We start from the raw sequence: 27,473 nt of genomic DNA on the forward strand, positions 1-27,473 counted from the left end.
AACCTATAGAGCAGTGGATAGGACTAGGCAAAAAAGGAGGAAGGAGTAATTTTTGTATCTTAGCAGTAACTTGGACAGTTGTGAGCCTGGAGCCACTTCACCCCTCTCCCTGCCCCTGACAATTCGTGTGATAATCTATATGCTAGGCCCATGATAAAATTAAAAGAGTTTTTATTTTTAAAAAAGTTAATGTAAACATTTGTCTACCACTTTACAAGGTACATTTTTGTACATTATTTCTTCCCATAACAGTGCTTTTAGGTATGTAAGGCATTTTTCAGATGAGGAAGCAGGCCAATAAAGATTGGCAGAACTCCGGTAAGTGACAGAACTGGTTGGTACTTAAATCTTTATCTTTTAACCTCTAATCCAGAGATGTTTTTGTTGTACTGGACTGCCTTTGAAAAAATGGCTGGGAGAGTTGTTTCATCCCTTTAAAATAATAGGAATAATAAGCAAGTAAGAAGATGATTAAATGGGTAAACTGTCTGAATTTGTTGTATTGTTGGAGAAGGAGGATAGGAATAGAGAGAGTATTAACATTTATTGAGTACCTGCTTGGAGCCATGACAGTGAACATAAAGTTATTTTGTTTGATTCTACAGTAGTCATATGAGATAAATGCCATTATTGTTATGAATTGAAGCTTAAAGAAGTTAGATAAGTTATCCGAAGTTGGATATAGCTTTCCAGTTTCAAAGTTCAAGCTTTGTCTGTTGTTTTTAGTATTGCAACTGTATAATTTACGGCCTAAATTGGGACACTTGAGAGGATAAAAGGAGGCTCTATTAATAACTACACTGGGCAGCCCATGTATACTGGGGCTGCCCTAGACAAACTGGGATGTGTAGTCATCTATATTTTGAGTGTCTTTATGGATTTGGAATTTGTGCTGGTAGACAAGGCCTGCCAGGGTCAACTAAGGAGAAAATCACAGTCTGAAAATATTCCTGATAATCAGGGTTAATGGAGAGGGATATATGGAAGGGGAAGGTTTATTAAATAAATTTGATATTTAACATTTCTGATGCCCTCCTCTTCTATTTTATGAGTATAGAAACAGATGGTTGGCACCATGCACTTAATCCCACATTTTGTTTTAAGATTACTAGTCAGTGTGGAGATTATGCATTTGGCATACCCACATAGAAACTGAGGAAATGAAAAGGTAGATTCTGCTGTATTAACAAAATTTTTTTAATTAAAAAATTAGAAAAAATTTAGATGTTGTATGAATGATCATATATAAACATAATACAAAACTGAGTTAGATGAGTGGCATCTTCCAGTGTAAGATAGATCTTATATGTATCTTATGCATAATATATATTTATATACACACATACACATATACATATGAACACATACATACATATACACACACACAAATACTCATACTAATGCTTAGCCTGATATGTATACAATTAGTATTCACACAAAGAATCCCTACAAATCTGTTAAAAAAAAAAAAAAGAACCCAGAAGCAACGTGACAAGGAATACAAAGCATAACTTATGGCCAATAAATCCTACAGGAAGCTGAAACTACTAGTGTTAGGAAATAGCAGACTAAATGATTCACAAAGTCATTACTGTGGTTTATGAGATCCTGCAAGATCTGCTTCTGTCCATGTCCCTAAACTCATCTCACAGCATTCTCTCCCTTCATTTATCACACTTCAGCTCAGCCTACCTCCTTTCAGTTTTCAAATATGCTTAAGCTCTTTCCTGTTTTCTGACAGAAATTTCTTCTTCTGGCACTTTTTAATTTATTTTACAACATGATCTCTCATCATTTTTTTATTTGTTTGTTCATTTTCTGTTTCTTATTCTAAAATACAAGCTCCATGAGGTCAGGGACTTCATCTGTCTTATTTTCTACTCTATGCCTGGGGCATTTTGCTCAGTTCTTGGAACATACTAGGAACTCAAAATAAAAGATAATAATGTATGTTATTGAATGGGGAGAGAACTGTTAGACATTAGTTGAGGATTTTCCATACAGTTAGGAACAGAGAGTAAGAGATTATATTGTGGCCCCCGTATTCTCTCCTGTCATCCTTGCCCCATCCAATATCTAATGTATTCCCAATCAAATAAGGTTAGCATAATCAGGAAATCTATCAAACAGCAACATAACAAGACAAAAGAAAACCAGGTGTCTATCCTTAAGATCTTTCAGATGGAAAACAAATTAAGAGACTCTGCACTAGGTAAAAATAATAATTTATAATCATTGTAATGGTTGGGTCATTTTGAGATAAGAAAATTTGGTAAACATATGACTCATTATTTTATGAAATCAATCTTTTGCATAGTGACTAATTCCTACTATATCTTTTAGCCCCATCTTGCTCCCAATGTCTACTCCTGTGAGTTTGGTTAGATATTCACATGGACAGGGATAGGGCAAAGACGTCTGTTTCCTGTGTTACTTGGTATGTAAATGTATAAGAACTTAATGATTTGTTTAATTCTCTGACTAAAAAGAGGAAGAACTTAATGATTTGCTTAATTTTCTGACTAAAAAGAGGCCCTTCGTGGGACTGAGCCAGAAGTCACATATCACCATCTCCTTCATGCCACTGTGAAATGCTATCCCTTTCCTAGAACCTTTTTTGACATCCAAACTTGGTTTGATATCTTCCTTCTTTAACTTCCCTAATGAGGTAAAGAAAAGGAATTCTTATTCGTGTGTCCCAACCCTTTTCTTCATGTTTTTCCTAGACGCCATCACCATAATTCCTTTGTATCCTTTATGACACTTATATTTTAATTATTTGTTGTAGTTTTTTTCTGCCTTCATTATTTTGTAAATCCTTTTAGGGCAGTGTGAGTGATTTTCATTATTTGTTCTTAGGAACCTAATAAATATTTGTCAGAGAAATAAAGGATGGATAATGGGTATGCTTAACTCATTGTCCTATAATATTCTTATAAATGAAATAAAGGGAGATGAGTCTCATCTTTAAAAATCTAAGACTATATACCTCATCCCTCCTCTTCCATTAAGTTTTAACACCTCCCTTATCACAGATATAACATTTAGACAATTTTGTTAAGGTTTAATGATAATATTTTATGTCAGCACAGGTGGAACTAAATAGAATAAATAGGTATAGCTATTTATATTCAGTTGCTGAGACACTTTTGGAATCTGTAAAGCATTTTATGAATTGCTGCCTTTCTTTTATCCATTACTTTATTGTTTATAAATAGTGATCATATTTAAAAACAGCCAGGAGTTAATAAAATGAGATAATTTTCTAGTCTGTTAAATATTATGTACCTTGAAGAAGATGGTTAAGTAAACTAAAGCTAGCATTTTTCAGTGTATAAAAAAGACCCCTGAAATCCTTATCTTAAATTTTTAATTTTTTATCTATCAAATATGTCTATCTTTTTGTTCCCAGAATGGCTCAGAGAAGACATAAGAGAGTAAGAACATGGACTCGTCACATAAACATTTTTAATAAAGATTACATCTTTGTGCCTGTAAATGAGTCGTGAGTATTTCAGATTATTTAAAAAAAAAATCGGAGAGTGCAGAAAAATACTTTGTGCATTTTTAGATTAATAATCAGTAAAAAGTATGGGTAGATAAACCCAGGTATTATTTTTAATTTTTTTCTGAAGAAGTAGCTAAAATAATGAGTTTATCTTGGATTTTGGTTTGACAATACTTATGTTGTAAATAGTGGGGAAAAAAATGACAAATGCCCACAAGACTATAATGGCTTAGACATTCAGTTTATTTTGAGGTGGGACTCAAGAAAAGATTTTCTAAACAAAAAATAAAAAAGCTTTTAGGATAAATTTTCAGATATTTAAGAGAACAAGCTCTTTAAGCACTAACAGAAAAAAGGGGATGCTATAAGTCTCTTTGTTTATTAAAGCAGATTCTGAACAGGAAACACTAATTATATAAAAGTAAATAAGTTTGACTTACTCAGATTTTACCCTAAGAAGTCTTAGTGCTTTTTAAATTAGTTTTGGAATGCGTGTTCAGATACTACAGTGGACTTCTTCAAAATTGATGTTTGTTATACCCACCTTCTCAGTTATAGTTCTAGAACATATTCTTCTACATTGTTTAGATTTTGTGTTATTAAGATTATATTTCTTTTTCAACAGGTCTCACTGGTATCTTGCAGTCATTTGTTTTCCATGGTTAGAAGAAGCTGTGTATGAAGATTTTCCACAAACTATATCCCAGCACTCCCAGGCTCAGCAATCCCAACATGACAACAAACCAATAGGTGATGAACTTAATGTGGATGGGTTTTTAATAATGTTGGCAACAGTAAAATGATTATAGAGAACAATATGAAGTTAAAGGATAGTATAATTATTTCTTATCATTTAGTTTATTAGAAGAAATGTCTGAAATTTTCATGATAGATACCCAGACTCATGTATAAACAAAATGTAATTGTCAGGTTTTACTGTTATATCAAGTTTTATCATAGCACTTTTTATAAAATAATCTTTCTAAGAATTCATGCCATGAATCTTCAGGCATAGCTTGAAATCTCCCCTTTTTTCTTTTTCTTAATATAAATTAACACAATTCCTGTTGACACTAGTAATTTGGCTAGGTAATATCGGGTCTCTTATAATTCTTCCATGATTTCTTATGTTACAACCCAAATCTTAAGTAAGCAAATAAGCCTACTTTCTTTGAGAAAAAAAAATCAAATTGTATTTTATAGCTGTAGCCTAAGCAGCAAGCAGAATTAATAATAGCCATTACCGTTAATACTGGCCAAAACCTATCTCTTGTGGGGGAGAAAGAAAAACTGATAAAGCAACTGATTACTTTCTATTTTGTCTAATCCTCCTATGCTGCAAAAGTGTATTTATGCAACACTCTATGATCATATGTTAGAAGAATTATTACTAGGCAAATTAACCATCCTCCACATTAAAACAGCAGAGATTTTGATAAGTAAGCAATCTATGAAGATTGTCTTTTTACAGGAAACTGGCCCCAGCTAACTGGTATTTCAAGTTTTGGCTCTGCGGTGTATGTATTGTGTGATGACAGCCAATTAAGCATTGTCAGTTTTATCCATCGATTGAATTTTTTTGTAACATTAACCATAAAAAAAAAAGTAAATAGTTCCCAGGTATTTTTTCCCTTTAATTACTACTATGCATACAAATTACAATTTAAACTTATCTAAATACTTTGTATTAGACATAAAATAAACACACATAACTGTTTTGTTATTTCTAACTAGATAATGATCTGCATACTTCTTCAGCACTATCCTTGGGTACAGAAGATTCTCAAGTAAGTGTGTTTTTATAAATGTGAAGGTAGGAAAACTCATGAATATAACAATTTTATATGGAAAATAGGGCATAGCTAGGTGGGCTATGATGGATATTGGTGTACCATAATTAAATTATGCTGTTTTATGATTCTTTGGAGTATTTCGTTGGGGTAGGAAAGAGAACAAGAGAAATTATCATTCTTTTTGCATCTGTTTAGCTTACTTTAACTCCCTAGGTTTGTTTATAGTTTATCTGATCATCTTGGTCGACTACTTTTTCAATTTCTATGGGAAAATGTACTTTTATTCTTCATTATGTCATCAGTTTTTGCACTCAGAGTAATTAATTACCTATATTTTATATTCCACTTTCTATTATAAATTGTTGGTAAAAATCATTCAAAGTAGACTCATGGTCAATCCATATGACTCCTGAGGCTAAGATAGTTACTGTTAACTTTACTTTAAATGGACTTCTAAACTGATATTCATAGTCTAGATTTGGTATCTTAATTGATTAAGGTAACCACCTAATTATTTTTTAATACATACAGACAGCAGCAGCCTCCCTGGCATAGGCCTGTGTCTTTACTGTCACTGGTACAGGGTGGGCAGAAGGAAGGAGGTTTCCTTTTCTGATGTCACAGCGGCAGAATAGGGGAGTTCCTTCTTGCCTCTAGAGCCAGGTTTCCCAAATTGGGTTCCATGGAATACTTGTTCTAAGATGCAGTTTATGATAAAAAGGATTCTAAGGTCAGTTAAGTTGGGTAAACCCTGTGTCCTATTCCTCTCTTAGAGATTCACTGTTATATTAGAATAATAAAGGTACTGAGAAGTTCTGCATATTAAAGAAAGTTTGATCTATTGATTCTTAAATTTATCAACAAAAATAACAAAATACCCCATCTCTTGTCCCTTAGTATACATTAATAATCTGCTTCTTGTGCTTCACAGGGAAGAAGTCTGTCTCTATTGATATCATATACTGAGTTAAGAGAATGTGTATAAGGACAGGTTCAGTTAACTTCTTTATCTTTGCTTAAGATGGCAACTCTGAATAGAAGTAATTCAAGTTCCAGGTTGTTTTTTAGGCCATGTTAAAGCTCCATAACTTCTTGAGGTCACATGTAAAAGTGCATAAACTACTGTTTCACCAGTATAAGAAAAGAAATATATAAATTAAAAAAAATGAAGTTGGCTCACTTTAGATGATGAAAAGAACTCTTATTTGAAATTTTAATTTTAAAGTTATTTGAAACATTTTCTATTTCTTTTTTTTTTAAATTTATTTTATTTATTTGGTTGCGCTGGGTCTTAGTCGCGGATCGTGGGCTCCTTAGTTGCGGCTTGTGGGCTCCTTAGTTGTGACTCATTGGCTCCTTAGTTGCGGCTTGTGGGCTCCTTAGTTGTGGTTCGTTGGCTCCTTAGTTGTGGCAGGTGGGCTCCTTAGTTGTGGTTTGAGGGCTCCTTAGTTGCAGCTTGCTGGCTCCTAAGTTGCGGCACACGGGCTCCTTAGTTGTGGCATGCTAACTCTTAGTTGGGGCATGCATGTGGGACCTCGTTCCCTGACCAGAGATCGAACCCAGGCCCCCTGCATTGGGAACACAGAGTCTTAGCCACTGCGCCACCAGGGAAGTCCCTGTTTGAAACATTTTAAAGAGTAACTGAATATTAATTTATTCACACTAACTTTAATTGCAAAGTCATAAAAATTCATGTTATTTCAGAGTCCTGAGATGAATGTGTCAGTACCAAAGAAAATGTGTAAAAGGTATGTACATGCTGTAATAATAGAGTCTTTTCAGATACTTAGGTTTACTTCATATACAAATATATACATCTTGATTTCTTCCTGTGATTTTCATAGGCCATGCATTCTCATACTAGACTCCTTGAAAGCCGCTTCTATACAAAACACAGTTCAGAATTTACGAGAGTAAGTAATGACAATTTTACTAAAATCTCAATTTTTAACTTGCCTTAAGAATTACTGAAAAGATTATATCAGGAATTATATTTTATTATTTATTTAGATGAGGCCTGTAAATCTAATTAATAACAAATATCCCCATTATGTGTAAAATATTTCTCAAGGATTATATCAAAAGTAAATTTGGAATTTGTATTCACAATTGAACAAAAGACATAATTTTACAAAGGAGCATTGCAAATATTAGTGGTTGTCAAAAGTAACACTTTAGAAAAAAATAAGAACTCTTTCACATTCTTATTTTGTGTGTACATGTGTGTCTGTAATTTTTAAATTTCCTATAGGATCTGGAAAAAACTAGCAACTAAAGTTTAAAAATAATTTGTTTAGTTTACTTTGTAATATAAGTGACTTATGTATATGAGTTGTGAAAGTTGAGTTGTTGAAAAAAGTCTGGCTTTTAGTTTGAAACTCAGATGATTTTATTTAAAGTAGCACTTTTGAAGCCTCATATTATAATTTGTGCTGTTAAGGTTTAAGTCTTTTGAAATGTGGCTGGAGTCAATATATTTGGCAGCAAATGTTTTTCCATTTTTGTGAAAGTGTTGCATAATAGTAAAGAAATTTCTACTCGAGTCACTCTACTTTTTGATGATTTAAGGTATTTAGAGGTAGAGTGGGAAGTTAAACGAAAAACTCATCGTGAATTCAGCAAAACAAACATGGTGGACCTATGCCCTAAAGTTCCTAAACAAGATAATAGCAGTGATTGTGGAGTATATTTACTGCAATATGTGGAAAGCTTCTTTAAGGTATGTAAAGACATAAATACATTTTTTATTCACAATTACCAGCATATAATCACAAATTACTGGGCAAGCAAAGAAGCAGGAAAATGTTAGAGGTAATCAAGAAATAAGAAAAAAAAAAAGGCATAGAACCATATATAACCCAGATATTGGAGTTAGAAGATAAGAACTTTAAAATGATTTGATTACTATGTTGGAGAAAATAGTCAAAGATAAACAAAATGGATGAAAATGGAATCTGCTAAAAAAAAAAAGTCAAGTGGACATTCTAGAACTGAAAATGCATAATGATATATCTGAAATTAAGAATTTACTGTATGGGTTTGATAGCAGACTGAATAAAGCAGAAGACAGATGAGGGAACTTTAAAAAAGGACAATAGAAATTATCCCACTGTAGCTCAGAGAGGAAAAAGAATGTAAAGAAGAGAACAGAGCATAAGAGACAAGTGTGTTAGAGTCAAAAAGTCTAATTTACATGTAATTGGAGTTGCAGAAGGATTAGGGGTGGAGAGAGAGAATAAGGCAGACACAAATTTGAAGAAAAATTTTCAAAACTAAAAGACTTGTGTATTGAAGAAGCTCAGAAAACCATAAGCTACATAAGTACAATGACAAGCATGGGTATTATTTTCTAGCTCATCAGAGACTCTATAGGAACTGTAACAACGTTAAAAAGAAATTTTAAATAGGAAGGGATCACTCTGCTTTTTGAACTGTTAGCTCATTACTTCAGTCATAACCAGTATTATTTATGAAGATGGGTATAGCAAAAGGTATTTTTGACCAGAAGCTTGTTTGGAGAATCCTTAAAGGTACTTTCAAAGCATGAGGGTTATAGTATGCAGTTATAACTTTTGGTATAATTGGGGAGGATTGATAATATACAGTAGAACATGGTACACATTATGGAAACCACTAAACATGTTATGCTGTTTTTTTTTCCTTTTTTATTCTAGACTGGAACTTCATTATAGGGTGACAGTTCTGACCTTCTAATACTCTTTCCAAAGAGATTTGATTTTGTTTTTAGATATCCAAAGTGCCTTATTACATAACATAGTCTGAGTGTGTTATATAATTCTACTTTACGTAGCCTCAGTCAGTAGAACATACTTCTAATATAGGTGGTAGCACCACTTAAGATTGCTGGGGGGAAAACCTCAGAACACTAAATCTTGTGTTTCACAAATTTGTGCACTAATATAACAGAGTGTGGATTGAAGAAAATAAGTTTCAGGTTGACCATTCAAAACCTGTGGAGCTTTGTAACTAGGCCATAAGAAAAACAATTTTAATTCTAATAAAAATACTTACACAGTTAAATCTCCACTGAGATTTGCCCCTAGAATCACAGTCAGTCCTTCATTTCAGCTTTATACTCTGGGTCTCTTAATTTCTTCTTTAAGATGTAAGTCCTTCTTACATCTGGCTTCTAATAGTTTCATCAAATTTATAAACATGATCTAGGGGTAGTCTTATTCAGCAGTTACTCATTTATTTTTTTAAACACAGGCAAAATTGTCTTTGCAGTTGCAACTTGCAACTTCCTTATTAAGCTTAACATAATGGAAAATATATCAGTTCCTTAAGCCACTAAATTGGCTATTTCGTGGACTAAAAGAAGGTACTTCTGCAGGATTTTCTATTTTTTATGTGAGATTCTTCATTTACTGCCAAGGCTTCCTCTTTGTTTTAATGGTTTCAAAATATTAACATGTTGGAAAAAATTGTGTTCAAACCAGCCTGACTTCTGCATTGTACTGAATCATTCTCTGTTTACTAATTCTCTTTGCACTAATTCACTTAAACATGCATTGTAGCAGAACATATGGTGTTTAATTTTGATGTTCAGAAGTTAGCAGTTTAATGAAAATGCTCTAAAATTGATTGCGGTGATGGTTGCACAACTCTGAATATACTGAAAATCATTCAGTTGAATACTTTAGGCAAATTGTATGTTATGTGAAATATATCTCAGTAAAGCTGTTATTTAAAAAAGTTAGCAATTTCTCATTTCTTATAAAAATGAGCTTAAAACAAATTTGAATTATACTGCTAAAGTGATTGCACTCTGTCTTTTCTCTCATTAGGATCCTATTGTTAACTTTGAACTTCCAATTCATTTGGAGAAATGGTTTCCTCGTCATGTAATAAAGACCAAACGGGAAGATATTCGAGAGCTCATTTTGAAACTTCATTTACAGCAACAGAAGGGCAGCAGTAGCTGGTTAATCTGTACAAACATGACATAGATGTTCTATACGATTACCGGAAAGCTGCTTATCAGCATTTGTGTTAGCCAGCTCACAGAGAAGAAAATAACTTGCAGTAGTTTTATAAGTCACTGTACATTATTTAAAATATATAAGATATAATATTAGAATTGTTAGGATCTCATAGATGGAGTGGAAATGGGGGTGATATAGATAAAGTCATTAGATAGAAATTAAAATTTCATAAATATTTGATATTTTTCTGATTAAATATGCTTGGATGATGCAATAGCATATGTAATGTGGGAATGTTTTTATAGATAATAAAACTATGTGATCTGTACTTCCACATAACTGGGAGTTGAAGGGAGTTAGGTCCTCCCTGGTGCCAGCCCCAGTGCTTGTCAAATTTGTGACAAGTCACATTATATTGTAATTCTATTCTTTGCAGCTCAAGCATGCAATATGAATACTGTGTATTTTTTTTTTTTAAAAGAATTTAGTATCAAGGCTTCAGAAAATGCCATTTACGGCATCCCTTCTGTATAGTGTGAGAGAAGACGTAATGTTAGGAAGGTGATATAAATTCACTCTTTCAAAGCGCAGCTTATTTTTCTCAATTGCTAAGTGGAACCATTACTCTATTCTAATTGTTGTTTGTTTTCCATTTCTTTTGATGTCATGTGTGGGGATCTGAGAATTTAGTTCATTCATTCAGAGTGAAATTTGGAAGAAAAATTCAGCTATCCAAAATAGGTTTTTAAAAATTGTATATGTAGCTCAACTTAGTTTATTTGAGGTATAGCTATATAAATATTGGCTTCTATCCTATTCTGACATCCCAGAATATATGTACACAGTTCCTGTAAGTATAGAAGATAAAATTGGTGACTTCATAACTTTAATTAAAAAAATATCCTCAAAGTTTTCTATATTAGTTGTTAGGACTAAATACATAATTTTATAGCTGTTTACCCAGTATTCATCTGCAAAAGCCAGATTGTTCTCATTGCTTTTGTATTTTTAAATTGTAATTTTTAAGGACCTGTGATCCCCATGGAGCTTAAGTTTTTATTAAATGTTCAGGTAACAGTGCTGAATTGATGTGATGATGGTGGTATTACATATGATTAAACACTTCATAACCTTCTAATGTTATCAGGAATATTTTGAGGGGATGATTATATTGTATTTTCTTAGATAAGAAAAATGTTTTTTAATCTTCTGTTTTAAGCATCTCTTAGATTTACATTGTTAGTGTATATAAAGCAGTGAAGCAAAGGCAATTTAAGATGAAGCTAAAAGTCGGAACATTTTATTTCAAAATCCTGTGAATTGAGGTTGTCAGTTAAGCCTTAGTGTCCTTAAGTTTCTGTTAATCTTGTCAACATCTTTATATTGTTAAAGATATTTGTCCTTTGGAGATTTCCTATAAAGATGGTTATAATTACATGTTTCATTCCCAATTTCTGTGTGGGGGGAGGGGATTTTTTAGATGACTTAATTATTTTGTATATCTAATTTTGGGAAAGCAAGTATCTAATACGTCTCCTTGTGACTTCTTAACTTTTTTGTTTGTATGTTTTGCAAAGACACCACTGTCCTTTGTCATGTTTTGAAGATTGTTTAAAATTCATTTTCCTAAATTCATATGGAAATAATGCTTAGAGAATATCAACATTTTATATTAAACATGTTTCCAATTCATTAAATTGAGGTGTAATTTTTTTCCTTAAGAAACGTGAGCCATTCTTAGAAATAGATTTTAAATTGTATGTTACTCAGTGCATGTCATATAATTGATGCTTAGATTAATTTTTCTAACTGTTTTAACAGACGTGTGGTACTTTTGATAGTTCAGGGAACATTTTTTGAGCATCTACTACTAGCAGGCAATGTACAAGGTAGAAAAAATGGAATGACAGCTCTTATTCCTAAGTCATTTATAGTCTAATGGGAGAAATGGACATATGAACAGTTTTAATATGCCTGTTAGAAACAATCATAGAGTTTTTTTGGAGCACAGGAGGGTGTTCAGCCTTCAGGGGTGTGTGGTATGTGTGTGTGTGTGTGTGTGAGAGAGAGAGAGAGAGAGAGAGAGATAGTGAGAGGTGGTAGAGAGGTAGTAAGAGGGTTGTCACTAGACAGGGAAAGCCTTCTTAGAGAAGGTAACACTGTTTCTCACAACTCTTGGGATAAAAAAATGGTAGCTCTTTTTTTTAAGAAAAAGTTTAATACCTCTTAAAATCAGCTTTTGTGTGTGTGTGTGTTAGGGGGAAAATAGGTCTAGACTTATCATACAGAGCCCTTTCTAATTTGATTCCAATCTACATTCTATCCTCATCTTTCCACTGTCACCTACTTTTTAGTCATATAAAGTTATTCATTTATGCTTTAATTACTTTTGGCTTAACACCAAGCTTAAGCCCTTTCTTAATAGGAAATTATCTTGTGTTTTCTTTCTTTCAATACTATTTCTTTGGAAAAGTACTAAGCTAAAATAAATGTGAAATGTCAGTTGTATTCAACATATACATATATCTTTTATTGTGAAAATGACCTCCAGTTGTTGAACTGTCTGGACTGGGAGAACTGTGAGTAGTCATGCGTACCCCGAAGCCCTCCTTACCAGAACTTTTTAACACTCTTCTGGAAAACCTGGGCCCCTTCTTCCCTCTGTAGAGTCTCTTGTAACTAACCTTGTCCTTATGGAAATTTGCAAACTTTGCCCAGGGGCTGTTGAAAGACTTGGTTCTATGTGTATGAGGCTTTCTTAGGCTGGTGTGGTTTGCACCCACCCAGGTGGCCTGTTCTCTTACAACTGAGTTGGTCCCTTTTGGGAACTGGAGAAATCAGGGTCAGGGCTAGTGTAGGATTCTGAAGAGAAATGTGCTTTAGATCTTTACAAAACATTTTTTTTTCCAGAGAACTTCGCCAGAGGTACATAAGATATAAATTCATTGCTATTTGATAGTAAATCCTAGCTTCCACAGGGATTTTGACTAATTTAATTCCTTTCTACTAGGTTTATTTGATAAAACCAACTGCCCTAATACAAAATTTTTATCTGGTCCCCCATTGTGGTAAAGGATATCCTTTCTTGGTTAAGAATTACTCATGTAGATAAAGACACTGGGCCTCATGTTTAATAGCAAATTAAGCAACAAAGTTATTATTATGTAGCTACCATTTATATTGTGTGCTTAGTAGGTGCCAGGTACTTTTCTCAGCATTTTCTGTGTGTTAACTAATTTAATGCTCACAATATCTCTATCATGAGTTAGCTTTACTATTCCTATCCTATTTTATAGATAAGGAAGGAGACGTAAGTGGTAACAGTGAAAGATTTTCAAGTTTTTTTAATCGAGGGAAATTTATAAGAAACGACACCAAGAAAACTAACTTTATTTTGTATGTAGCTCTGTATTTCGGACATAGACAGGTATAGTCAGTCTGGGCATTTTATGCTTAAAAATCATAGGTTGTAGAAGAACCCAGAGAACATGTGAATCTATCAGGTTTGACTAATAGATTGAGAAAAGTTGTAAAATTCAGTGAATTATATGTGTAACATTATTATTTTTTTTGGAAACATTTTTAAGTGGAGTGCTTATTAAAGGCAAGGAGAGTGTTAATAAAGAGCTTAGCTGGCTAGATTAGAGTAAAGAAATTGTCTCTCCCCATCTGTCCTAATTAGCTTATCTCTCCTGCTTTCATAGCATGCTGGTTATTTCAGAAAAGAAGTGAGAGGTACTTTGAAAGGACACCATTTTTATTTAGCCAATTTATAATGATTTTGGAATGGTTGTCAGTTTTTGAACGTAAACTGTTAAACATTAGACCTTTTCTGTAACAATTTGTTACTGGAAGTTTCAGGCCTTTGGGTGCTCAATTAAGGATTTTGGCCTCTTTCTTTTGGTTTTGGCTCAAATGATTATGTTTCCTCATTTTGGGAAGATTTCTCTGGGTATTCTGATATTTGTCCTGATAGAAGGAAACCTTCCGTCATTAACAGGTATTTAAAAATCTACATTATTTTTTTTCTTTAGATCTGCAGTATATTTTCTCTAAAAATAATATTATTTGATATGGCTGCTGTAAGAAATTGAATCAAATATTACTCTAGTCTTTGATACTGCTTCATTTAAACTGTATGAAAATCTCTCCAGTAATATTGGTTTTTCCTCTTCATTAGTAATTCTTGGTTCAGAGCTTACTTCCTCTTATTTCTTGTGTTGAAATTGGATGTATACTTGATTTTAATAACTAACAATCTTGAAATAAAGGACTAGGAATTAAATGGAGGAAAAATTGAATGCTTTACTTCTCCCTTCCTTAAGCACACATGTCTAAAATTTGAGCATTGAGTTCAAAATCCAAATGTGGTGCAAATGTCAGTTTTTCTTCATTTGTTACCTTTCATTCTATGTCTCCATTCATCGTCAGAAGCTTTGTTTATGCTTTCACTCTGTAGCACAAACCTACTTATCTTTAGAAGAGAGCCAAGAACCCAAGAGTACAGTTTCTTTTCTCCTGGCTGACTCAGAATCCACAGACTCTTCTCTATCTATCGAAAAGAAACAACCTATGGACCACAGAGAAACTGAGAGACAGTGGTTGCTCAGAAGAAAGCGATCTACTCTGTTTCCTAATGGTGTGAAAACCTGCCCAGATGAAAATGTTACAGAGGCTATGGCAAACCATGTGAAATATTTTAAAGTCCGAGGTAAGCAAACATTCAAACCCTTGGGCTCCATGATAAAATTCAAACATAGTTCTAAAACAGTTGTTGTATTTGAACATTATAGTTCAAAAGTTTTGATGCTTTGGATAGAGACTGAGCCAAATATTGTCTTTCTACTAGCCATGGAAAAAAGACTTGCTAAGAGTATGGTATTTATACAGCTTCAGAGGAAAGTTTACATTATTTTAAGAGAGGACATGGTTTAAAATTTTTGAAGCACTTCAAAAATACCAGTTTATGTTGCTGGATAAATTAATTATAACTTTTACTTCTGCATTACAGTAATTTGTCTAAATACACCCACAAAAGATATTAACTAAGATAAACTTACCTATTTGGCTAATTAGTTATTTTATATACATGGAAATATGATCAATTTCTATATTTTATAGTTTAGCCATTCTACAGATTGAAGCTGATTCTAGTTGGTATACACAAAACTTTTTACCTCTCAAATGGTGGCACTTCTCACAATGGACCCTAAAGCAACAAAACTAGGAGTTTATTTTATTTTTATTTTTATTTATTTTCATTTTTAAAAATTAATTTTTATTGGAGTATAGTTGCTTTACAATGTCGTGTTAGTTTTTTCTGTACAGCAAAGTGAATCAGCTATACGTATGCATATATCCCCTCTTTTTTGGATTTCCTTCCCATTTAGGTCACCACAGAGCATTGAGTAGAGTTTCCTGTGCTACACAGTAGGTTCTCATTAGTTATCTGTTTTATACATAGTAATGTATATGTGTCAATCCCAATCTCCCAATTCATCCCACTCCCCCGTCCCCCTTGGTGTCCATACATTTGTTTTCTACATCTGTGTCTCTATTTCTGCTTTGCAAATAAGTTCATCTGTATCATTTTTCTAGATTCCACATATAAGCAATATTATACGATATTTGTTTTTCTCTTTCTGACTTACTTCACTCTGTATGACAATCTCTAGGTCCATCCATGTCTCTGCAAATGGCACTATTTCATTCCTTTTTATGGCTGAGTAATATTCCATTGTATATATATATATCTACCATATCTTCTTTATACATTCCTCTGTTGATGGACATTTAAGTTGCTTCCATGTCCTGGCTATTGTAAATAGTGCTGCAGAGAACATTGTGGTACATGTATCTTTTTGAATTATGGTTTTCTCCAGGTGTATGCTCAGGAGTGGGATTGCTGGGTCATATGGTAGTTCTATTTTTAGTTTTTTAAGGAACCTCCATACAGTTCTCCATAGTGGCTGTATCAGTTTACATTCCCACTGACAGTATAAGAGGGTTCCCTTTTCTCCACACTCTCAGCAGCATTTATTGTTTGTAGATTTTTTTGATGATGGCCATTCTGACTGGTGTGAGGTGATGCCTCATTGTAGTTTTGATTTGCATTTCTCTGATAATTAGTGATGTTGAGCATCTTTTCATGTGTTTGTTGGCCATCTGTATATCTTCTTTGGAGAAATGTCTATTTAGGTCTTCCGCCCATTTTTTGATTAGGTTGTTTGTTTTCTCGATATTGAGCTTCATGAGCTATTTGTATATTTTGGAGATTAATCCCTTGTCCATTGCTTTGTTTGCAATTTTTTTTTCTCATTCTGAGGGTTGTCTTTTCGTCTTGTTTATGGCTTCCTTTGCTGTGCAAAAGCTTTTAAGTTTCATTAGTTCCCTTTTGTTCATTTTTGTTTTTATTTTCATTACTCTAGGAGGTGGGTCAAAAAAGATCTTGCTGCGATTTATGTCAAAGAGTGTTTTGCCTATGTTTTCCTCTAAGAGTTTTATAGTGTCTGGCTTTACATTCAGGTCTTGAATCCATTTTGAGTTTATTTTTGTGTATGGTGTTATGGAGTGTTCTATTTTCATTCTTTTACATGTAGCTGTCCAGTTTTCCCAGCACCACTTATTGAAGAGACTGTCTTTTCTCCACTGTATGTTCTTGCCTCCTTTGTCATATAATAGGTGACCATAGGTGTGTGGGTTTATCTCTGGGCTTTCTGTCCTGTTCCATTGATCTATATTTCTGTTCTTGTGCCTGTACCATACTGTCTTGATTACTATAGCTTTGTAGTATAGTCGGAAGTCCAGGAGCCTGATTCCTCCAGCTCCATTTTTCTTTTTCAGGATTGCTTTGGCTCTTTGGGGTCTTTTGTGTTTCCATACAAACTGTAAAAGTTTTTGTTCTAATTCTGTGAAAAATGCCATTGGTAATTTGATAGGGATTGCACTGAATTTGTAGATTGCTTTGGGCTATACAGTCATTTTCACAATATTGATTCTTCCAATCCAAGAACATGCTATATCTCTCCATCTGTTTGTGTCATCTTTGATTTTCTTCATCAATATCTTATAGTTTTCTGAGTACAGGTCTTTTGCCTCCTTAGATAGGTTTATTCCTAGGTATTTTATTCTTTTTGATGTGATGGTAAATGGGATTGTTTCCTTAATTTCTCTTTCTGATCTTTCATTGTTAGTGTTTAGGAATGCAAGAGATTTCTGTGCATTAATTTTGTAACCTGCAACTTTACCAAATTCACTGATTAGCTATAGTAGTTTCCTGGTGGCGTCTTCAGGATTTTCTATGTATAGTATCATGTCATCTGCAAACAGCAACAGTTTTACTTCTTTTCCAATTTTTATTCCTTTTATTTCTTTTTCTTCTCTGACTGCTGTGGCTAGGACTTCCAAAACTGTTGGATAATAGTGGTGAGAGTGGACATCCTTGTCCTGTTCCTGATCTTAGAGGAAACGCTTCAGTTTTTCACTATTGAGAATGATGTTTGCTGTGGGTTTGTTGTATATGGCCTTTATTATGTTGAGGTAGGTTCCCTCTATGCCCACTTTCTGGAGAGTTTTTATCATAAATCAGTGTTGAATTTTGTGAAAAGCTTTTTTTTCTGCATCTATTGAGATGATCATATGGTTTTTATTCTTCAGTTTGTTAATATGGTGTATCACATTGTTTGATTTGCATATACTGAAGAATCCTTGCATCCCTGGGATAAATCCCACTTGATCATGGTGTATGATCCTTTTAATGTGTTGTTGGGTTCAGTTTGCTAGTATTTTGTTGAGGATTTTTGTGTCCATGTTCATCAGTGCTTTGGCCTGTAATTTTCTTATTTTGTGATATCTTTGTCTGGTTTTGATATCAGGGTGATGGTGGCCTCGTAGAAAGCTTGGGACTGTTCCTCTGTAATATTTTGGAACAGTTTCAGAAGGACAGGTGTTAGCTCTTCTCTAAATGTTTGATAGAATTCGCTTGTGAATCCATCTGGTCCTGGACTTTTGTTTGTTGGAAGACTTTTTACTTTATATTGAAGTATAGTTGATTAATAATGTTATGTTAGTTTCAGGTGTACAGCAGAGTGATTCAGTTATACATATACATGTATCTATTCTTTTTTCAAATTCTTTTCCCATTTAGGTTGTTACATAATTATTTTATTTTCAATTAAACAGTGTTATCCTTGATCTCATACCCTTTTATTATATTAATTCATTCTCTGTTCCTTACATTTACTAACTAGAATTGCTTAATTGACCATAATATGTCCCTTAGATATTTGAAGGATTCCCAGACTTTGCTTTTTGCTGCTCAAGAGCCAATAAAAAGCCATAATATGGATGTGATGCTCGTAATTAAAGTGGATATAGATAATGAAATCATAGTGAAATCAAGCTTGTTCATTCATGCTTGTATTCAACAAATGTTTATTGATCATTTACTATTTTCTATGGACTGGGCTATATAAACCTTCAGTCTGAGCTGCTACTTTGTCTTCTTCTTTATTTTCCTCTATCTTATCCTTTCTGTCCTCCTTCCTTATCAAAGCAAATGCTTTTAAAATAAAAAATTTAATATCAGATATTACATATATTTATATGTTTGATTTTTTAGTTTCTTAAAGTGGCACAGTATGTTAGAACTTTTTTTTTCAGAGTGTATTTATATCTCTTGGTTGTATTTTGGGACTATCAAACTTACTAAGCAATAAGCTTTTCTTTCACTTTTTAATTGGAAGTCCATTGACCTGGCCTTTTGTGAGTAGGGCATATGCCAGAAGTGGGAAATTCCAAAGAAAGTGGGAAGAGAAAAAGGAACTGAAGATGAATGAGAATGAGTGTGTAATTTATCAAAATATGATTTCTACTACCTGGATTTTTATGTAATATTACTTTAAAATAGGTAAGAATACCTAGATAGCTTCTGGTTGAATAGTGAAGAGGAAATAACCAATCATTTAAGGAATATGATTATGCCTTTTAATTTCTTTGCCCTTGTGTTTATACATTCAAGAGATGCTATTGAAAAAGAAGCCAACCAAAAGAAAAATAAAGCATTCCTTGAATAATTGACTTTAAAATACAGATTCTGTGAATGAGATCATTGGAAAGGGACCTCAAAGCTAAAATGATTGACACAGCACATCAAGATTATAACAGTGTTGATATAGCTGTTACTGTCATGATAAAGAGTAAATATTTTATTTGTTATGTTTTGAAATTTAGGAAAAATGAATATTTCAACATAGGTCTTGATTTTGAAGAGATTTGGAAGAGATAATTGGATTATGCCCTTAGAACCAATTGTTTGGAGATTGGAGGAAAAGATCCACTCACTGTCCAACCAGAGATCTTTGGTCTTTCCACCAAGCTAATTCAGTGTAATGGTTTGCCCAATTTTTCCTTTGTAGATAATTTGTTACCAGTTGCTAGTTGGTATAACACATTTGAAAAATATCTCCATTTAAGCAAGAAGCAACTGAGTTTAACCTAATCATTTGTGAAATTAAAGAGATATTTAGGGTGCTTGGAGTAGGAAGTAACAGTATCCCCCTTTAAAAAATTATATTAGTAGTTGGACCTTTTAAAACATAGCTTTAAAAGGAAACCATAAACAAGACAAAAAGACAACCCTCAGAATGGGAGAAAATATTTGCAAATGAAGCAACTGACAAAGGATTAGTCTCCAAAATTTACAAGCAGCTCATGCAGCTCAATATCAAAAAAACAAACAACCCAATCCAAAAATGGGCAGAAGACCTAAATAGACATTACTCCAAAGAAGATATACAGAGAGCCAACAAACACGTGAAAGGATGCTCAACATCACTAATTATTAGAGAAATGCAAATCAAAACTACAATGAGGTATCACCTCACACCAGTCAGAATGGCCATCATCAAAAAATCTACAAACAATAAATGCTGGAGAGGGTGTGGAGAAAAGGGAACCCTCTTGCACTGTTGGTGGGAATGTAGATTGGTACAGCCACTATGGAGAATAGTATGGAGGTTCCTTAAAAAACTAAAAATAGAACTAACATACGACCCAGCAATCCCACCACTGGGCTTATACGCTGAGAAAACCATAATTCAAAAAGTCATGTACCACAGTGTTCATTGCAGCTCTATTTACAATAGCCAGGACATGGAAGCAACCTAAGTGTCCATCGACAGATGAATGGATAAAGAAGATGTGGCACATATATACAATGGAATATTACTCAGCCATATAAAGAAACAAAATTGAGTTATTTGTAGTGAGGTGGATGGACCTAGAGTCTGTCATACAGAGTGAAGTAAGTCAGAAAGAGAAAAACGAATACCGTGTGCTAGCATGTATATATGGAATCTAAAAAAAAAAAAAAAAAAAAAAAGTGGTTCTGAAGAACCTAGGGGCAGGACAGGAATAAAGACACAGATGTAGAGAATGGACTTGAGGACACAGGGAGGGGGAAGGGTAAGCTGGGACTAAGTGAGAGAGTGGCATTGACATACATATACTACCAAGTGTAAAATAGGTAGCTAGTGGGAAGCAGCTGCATAGCACAGGGAGATCAACTTGGTGCCCTGTGACCACCTAGAGGAGTGGGATAGGGAGGGTGGGAGAGAGACACAAGAGGGAGGAGATATGGGGATATGTGTATATGTATTGCTGATTCACTTTGTTATACAGCAGAAACTAACACACCATTGTAAAGCAATTATACTCCAATAAAGATGTTAAAAAGAAATATATGGCTTTATTAGGGTATACACTGGTGAATTATAAACTGCACATACTTAAAGCATAGCATTTGATTAGTTTTGACAAATGTATTTATCCTTGAAGTTATCACTACAATCAAGATAATGAATTTGTCAATTACCTCCAAACATTTTCTCATGTGCCTTTATAATCCCTTCCTCCCTCAGCACCTCCCTTGACCTCAGTGCTGAGGCAACCACTAACCTGTTTTCTATTACTATGTATCGTTTGCATTTTCTACACTTTTATATACGAATGTCTTCATACTGTGTACTCTTTTTTTTTTTTTTTTTGTCTAGCTTCTTTTACTCAGTTTGTTTTGAGACTCATCCATGACTTTTTTTGTGTATCAGTGGTTTGTTACCATTTACTGTTGGGTATTATTCCATTTTATGGATATACTGCATCTTGGGATATTTGGGTGGTTTTCAGTTATTGGTGGTACGAAGAAAGCTGTCATGAACATTTTTGTACAATTTTTTGTGTGAACATATGCTTTTTATATCTGTTGGTTAATAGGAGTGTAGTGGGTGAGTCACATGATAGCTCTATGTTTAACTTTTTAAGAAATTGCCAAAACTGTTTTCCAGTGTAGTCGTACCAAGAGCTGTATATTGGGATTCCAATTTTTCCACATGTGTGCAACGCTTGGTATAGTCAGTCTTTTTAAACTGTAACCATTCTAGTAGATATGAAGTAACACCTTATTGTGGTTTTAACTTGCATTTTCTTGATGGCTAATGATGTTGAGCACTTTTTCATGTGCTCATTTGCCATTTGTATATCTTTTTTGGTGAAGAGTCTATTCGAATATTTTGCTCCTTTAAAAAAATAATAGGATTGTTTGTTCTATTATTGAGTTGTAAGTGTTCTTTATGTGATCCAAATATCAGTTCTTTGTCAGATAAATGTTTTGCATAAATTTTCTTCCAGTGTTTGGTTTGTCTTTTTATTTTCTTAACAATGTCTTTTGAGGAACAGAAGTTTTAAATTTTGATAAAGTCCAATTTATCAGGTTTTTTTTGCATCATGCTTGCTTTTGGTGTTGGATCTAAATTTGCTTAGCTCAGAATCACAAAGACTTTCTCCTGTTTTTTTCTGATAGAAATTTTATAAGTTTTAGGTTTTACATTCAGGTCTATGATCTACTTTGAGTTAATTTTTGTATTTGATGTATATGGATCAAAGTTAAATTTTTTTGCTTTTTCATAGCCAGTTGTTCCGGCATCATTTATTAAAAAGATTATCTTTTCTTGCCGCTGAACCTTTGTTGAAAGTCAGTCTTCTGTATATGATGGGTCTATTACTTCACTTTTCATTCTCTTACACAGATCTCTTTGTCTATTTTTATGCCAGTACCTAATTGTCTTGATTACTGTAAGCTTTATAATAAGTCTTTGAATAAGATAGTGCAAGTCCTTCAACTTTGTTCTTTTTTAAATTTGTTTGGTTGTGCTAGGTCCTTTGTCTTCCATATAAATATTATAATCATCTTGCCAATTTGTACACAAGAGGCTACTGGGATTTTGATTGGGATTGTGTTGAATTTATTGATCAATTTGCGAAGAATTATAATCTTAGCAATATTGACTCTTCTGATCTGTGGCTATATCCCTCCATTTATTTAGATCTCTGTCAGTTTCTCCCAACAGTGTTTTGTAATTTTCAGTGTATAGATCTTTTTTTTAAATAAATTTATTTATTTATTTTTGGCTGTGTTGGGTCTTCGTTGTTGCGTGCGGCTTTCTCTAGTTGCAGCGAGTGGGGGCTACTCTTCGTAGCGGTGCGCAGGCTTGTCCTTGCAGTGGCTTCTCTTGTTGCGGAGCACGGGCTCTAGGCACGCAGGTTCAGTAGTTGTGGCTCGCAGGCTTAGTTGCTCTGCGGCATGTGGGATCTTCCCGGACCAGGGCTTGAACCCGTGTCCCCTGCATTGGCAGGCGGATTCTTAACCACTGCACCACCAGGGAAGTCCCAGTGTATAGACCTTACACATCTTTTTATCAGATTTATTTCACTTTTTTCATGCTATTGTTAACACTATTTTAAAAAAATTTGGTCTCTGATTGTTCTTTGCTAGCATATAGACATACAACTGATTTATGTGTATTGATCTTTTATTCTGTAACTTTGTTAAAATCACTTATTAGTTCTAGTAGCTTCTTAATATATTCCTTAAGGTTTTCTACATGGGTGATTATTTCATCTGCAAATAAAGATATAGTTTTACTTCTTATGTTCCAATTTGTATGCCTTTTATTTCTTTTTCTTGCCTTATTGCACCAAATTAACTGTTCCTCATGCTTTGGGCTCCACGATTCTGAAAGGAAATTATATTACCCTAAAAAAAAGCCTTTGCTCCATTCTAGATTTCTGTGTACTAGATAAAATGCACAGCCTGAGTCCTAGTAACAGGATTAAAGACAGATTAAGTGCCGCCGGCATTTCCTTCTTCAGAATATTGTCATTACATTTACCCTTCCTCCACCCGTTTCCAGGACAAGTTTCTCTGCCAGAAGAGAGGCTTTTGTAGATTAGTTATCTTCTCAAAAATAGAAAGTTATCTCCAGTGGTATCTAAAGGCTACATGAAAATCATTTGACAAGGATAGGACTTCTGAACAAATAGGCCAAATAGTGAAGTATGTGGCGTTTGTCTGTGGTGGAGTTTTGCCCTCCTTAGTACCTCTTTCCTTGAAATAGTGCTGATTTTGCTCTTGTCTGTATAGCCTGTACTGTCCTATCTAGGTTTCCCCTCTCTGAGCTGCATGAATACTCCAGACTACCCCCCAATTCTCCTCCTGTATCAGAATGTAAGTGTTTTGAATTCTATTATTCCCAACTGGAAAACCATTGGATAAATTAAGGATGTGCAGTTGATCCTTGAACAACATGGGTTTGAAATGTGAGGGTCCCCTTCTACTCACATTTTTTTTCAGTAAATACATACTGCAGTGTTATATGATCCAGGGTTGGTTAAATATGTGGATGTTCAACCATGGATAAGGAGGGCTAACTGTAAAGTTATATGTGAATTGACTGCAGAGGGTCTGTGCCCCTAACTGCCACATTATTCAAAGGTCAACTGTATTACCTTTTTGGAGGGAATTGCATTTTTTATAGTTTTATTGAGATATAATTAACATACCAATTAATTCATTTAATGTGTAGAATTCAATGTTTCTCCAGTATATTCACAGAAACGAGTAACTATCATCACACTCAGTTTAAGAACATTTCATCACCTCAAAAAAAACCCTCACCCTTTAGATATCACTTTCTTGTCACTCTGTCTCCCCGTCCCCTCCCCCCAGGACTAAGCAACCACTAATCTACATTCTGTCTCTATAGAATTGCCTATTCTGGATTTGTCATATAAATGAGAGAATATAATATATGGTCTTTTGTGACTGGCTTCTTTTACTTAGCATAATGTTTTCAAGGTTCATCCATCTTGTAGCATGTATGAGTAGTTTATTTTTTATGGCCAAATAATAACATTCTATCGTATGGATATACCACTTTTGGTTTATCCATTTGTCAGCTGATGGGTATTTGGGTTGTTTTCATTTCTCTTGGGTGTATATCTAAGAGTAGAATTTCTGAGTCATATATTTAACCACATGAGGAATTTCCAGATTGTTTTCCAAAGTAGATGTACCGTGCCCACCAGCAGTGTATGAAGGTTCTGATTTCTCCACATCTTTGCCAGCACTATAATTTCCTTAAAAAAAAAAAAATTACAACCATCCTAATAGGTGTGAAGTGGCATCTTGTGGTTTTGACTTGCATTTGTTTAATGACTAATAATGTTGAGCATCCTTTTATATGCTTCTTGGATTTGAATATCTTCTTTCAAAGAATGTCTTTAAATCCTTTGCCTTTTAAAAATTTGGGTTATTTATCTTGTTTTCATTGAGTCGTAAGCATTCTTTATATATTCTCAATACAAGTCCCTTATCACACAAATGATTTGAAAGTATTTTCATTTTCTTGATGGTGTCTTTCACAAAAGACAAAAGGTCTTTTTTTCACCATGCACAAAAGGTTTTGATTTTGATGAAGTCCTTTTATCTATTTGTTATTCTTTTGCAAAACTGTTTATGCTATCCTGGGTCCCTTGCAATTTCATATGAATTTTAGAATTAGCTTGTTAATGTCTGTAAAGAAACCAGGGTTCTGATAGGATTGCATTGAGTCTGCAGATCATTTTGAACATACAGTTGGCCCTCTGTATCTGTGGGTTCTGCAACCACAGATTCAAACAACTGTGGATTTAGAATTGCCGTGTACACACTGCTATATTTAAAATGGATAACCAACAAAGACCCACTGTATAACACAGGGAACTGTGCTGAATATTATGTAACAACCTAAATGGGAAAAGAATTTGAAAAAGAGTAGATACATGTATATGTATAACAGAATCACTTTGCTTTACACCTGAAACCAACAAAACATTGTTAATCAATTATACTCCAGTATAAAATAGTTTAAAAACAAACAAAAAACAAACAAAAAAAAAACTTGAAAAAAAATTCCAGAAAGTTCCAAAAAGCAGAACTTGATTTTGCCGTGTGCTGGCAACTATTTACACAGCATTTACATTGTATTAGTTATTATAAGTAATCTAGAGGTGATTTAACATATACGGGGGGGTGTGCATAGGTTACATGCAAATACTACACCATTTTATATAAGGGAATTGAGTATCTGAGGGTTTTGGTATCTGCAGGGGTTGGGGGTTTAACAATTAAATTAAATCTTCCAATTCATGAGCATAGAAAGTTTTTCCATTTATTTATGTCGTCTTTAATTTTTTTTCAACAGTGTTTCTTGGTTTTCATAGTATAAGTTTTGTACTTTGTTAAATTTATTCCTAAGTATTTTATTATTTTTGATGCTTTTGTAAATGGAATTGTTTTCTTAGGCTCATTTTTTGTTTGTTCATTGCTAGTGTATAGACATACAACTGATTTATATGTATTGATCTTGTATCCTGACACCTTGCTAAACTTGTTTATTAGTTCTGTAAGTTTTTAAGTGGATTTCTTAGGAGATTTTTTTCAGGAAATGACATCCCCCAGAGCATAATTTGTAGGAGGCAGCTTATGCTATTCTTCTGTGAATTCATGAGAGATGCCAAGGGAAGGCCTGCTATAAAACCTGGTATGATTTCTACACTTCTGGATGCTCCAGCTGCATTTTTCCTCACACAATAATGTTTTTCTAAGATTTTATGAAAATATTTTAAACATATAAAGTAGTTGAAAGAATAGTTTAGTGAACACCATAGTCTTACCACCTAGCTCGACAGTTAACATTTTATATTTGCTTTATCACATATCTATCTATCCAACCATCCTATTTCTTAGATGTATTTCATAAATTAAAGATATCATTTCATTTCCCTGTAGAAGTTCAGCATGAATATCATTAACTAGAGCTTAATATTTGTTTACTTTTCTGAAGGTGGAATTTACATAGAGTGAAATGTGTAAATCTTAAGAATACCATTTGGTGAGTTTTGACTAATGCACACATTGGTGTAATCCAAACCTCTCTTAAATTTGGGGATAGTGCCACCACAGAAAGTTCCCTTATTCCCCTTCCAAGACAGTCCTCCCTTCTTAACCCCAACTACCAGGTGACCACTCTTCTAATTTTTTTAAACCATAGCTTAGTTTCACCTATCTACGACTTTATATAAGTAGAATAGTATGAACTCTTTTGTGTAAGGCTTCTTTGACTCAGCCTTTTGAGATGCATTCATACTTTTGCATGAATTAATAATTTGTTCCTTTTGATTCCATTATGTGACCATATGTTTGTTTATTTTCCTGTTGATGGATGCCTGGGTTGTTTTCTTTTTTAAGTTATTATGAATAAAGCTGCTCTACCATTGAACATAAGTCTTTCTGTGGATATGTGCTTACGTCTCGCTTGAAGGAATACCTAGGAGGGGGGTTACTGGGTCATAGGTTTGGTGTATATTTAGTTATATAAGAAACTACCAGTACTTTTTCCAAAATGGTTGTACTATTTTTCATTCTTGCCAAAAATGAGGGTTGTGTGGGTTCCACATTCTCGCCAAAATTTGATATTGTCAATGTAAAAAATTTTAGCCTCTCTGGTTCATGTGTGGGTGGTTCAATTTCCATTTCTCTGAAGAATGAATGACATTGCACTTTTTCACATACTCGTTGACTCTTTGTATCTCGTCCTTTGTAAAGTGTCTGCTTCAGTCTCTTACATATTTTAAAAATTGGATTGTTTGCCTTTTTGTTAGGGAGTTGTAGAAATCCTTTAAATATCCTAAATACCAGTTCTTTGTCAGATATATGTATTTTGAATATTTTCTGCCAGCAGTATGGCTTACTTATTCATTTTTATTAATAGAATCTTTGTTGAGCAGAAGTTTTTAGTTTTGATGAATTCTAGTATCAGTTTTTTGTTTTTTCTTTTATAGTTGTTGCTT

At 33.7% G+C, this 27,473-nt stretch overlaps 3 protein-coding genes across 10 annotated transcripts in view; 2 read left to right on the plus strand and 1 right to left on the minus strand.

Annotated features, from left to right (window-relative positions):
- SENP7 (SUMO specific peptidase 7) overlaps positions 1-11,944 on the plus strand; it is a 156,622-nt gene extending 144,678 nt beyond the window's left edge. For all 8 annotated transcript variants that reach the window (XM_082460340.1, XM_082460341.1, XM_082460345.1 and 5 more), the window contains 7 exons: positions 3,413-3,505; positions 4,134-4,258; positions 5,243-5,295; positions 7,006-7,049; positions 7,146-7,214; positions 7,870-8,020; positions 10,110-11,944. In XM_082460340.1, coding sequence (XP_082316466.1) covers positions 3,413-3,505; positions 4,134-4,258; positions 5,243-5,295; positions 7,006-7,049; positions 7,146-7,214; positions 7,870-8,020; positions 10,110-10,271 — 697 coding nt within the window. In that variant the 3' untranslated portion in view covers positions 10,272-11,944. The remainder of the gene's footprint in view (positions 1-3,412; positions 3,506-4,133; positions 4,259-5,242; positions 5,296-7,005; positions 7,050-7,145; positions 7,215-7,869; positions 8,021-10,109) is intronic.
- LOC309660004 (putative protein ARB2BP) overlaps positions 1-27,473 on the minus strand; it is a 302,775-nt gene that overhangs the window by 156,189 nt on the left and 119,113 nt on the right. The window lies entirely within an intron of this gene.
- IMPG2 (interphotoreceptor matrix proteoglycan 2) overlaps positions 12,027-27,473 on the plus strand; it is a 78,334-nt gene continuing 62,887 nt past the window's right edge. Inside the window, exons 1-2 of the mRNA XM_082460305.1 lie at positions 12,027-14,247; positions 14,707-14,958. Coding sequence (XP_082316431.1) covers positions 14,163-14,247; positions 14,707-14,958 — 337 coding nt within the window. The 5' untranslated portion in view covers positions 12,027-14,162. The remainder of the gene's footprint in view (positions 14,248-14,706; positions 14,959-27,473) is intronic.

This window comes from Balaenoptera physalus (assembly GCF_965194825.1).
Source record: "Balaenoptera physalus genome assembly, chromosome: 4".
Classification (NCBI taxonomy): domain Eukaryota; kingdom Metazoa; phylum Chordata; class Mammalia; order Artiodactyla; family Balaenopteridae; genus Balaenoptera; species Balaenoptera physalus.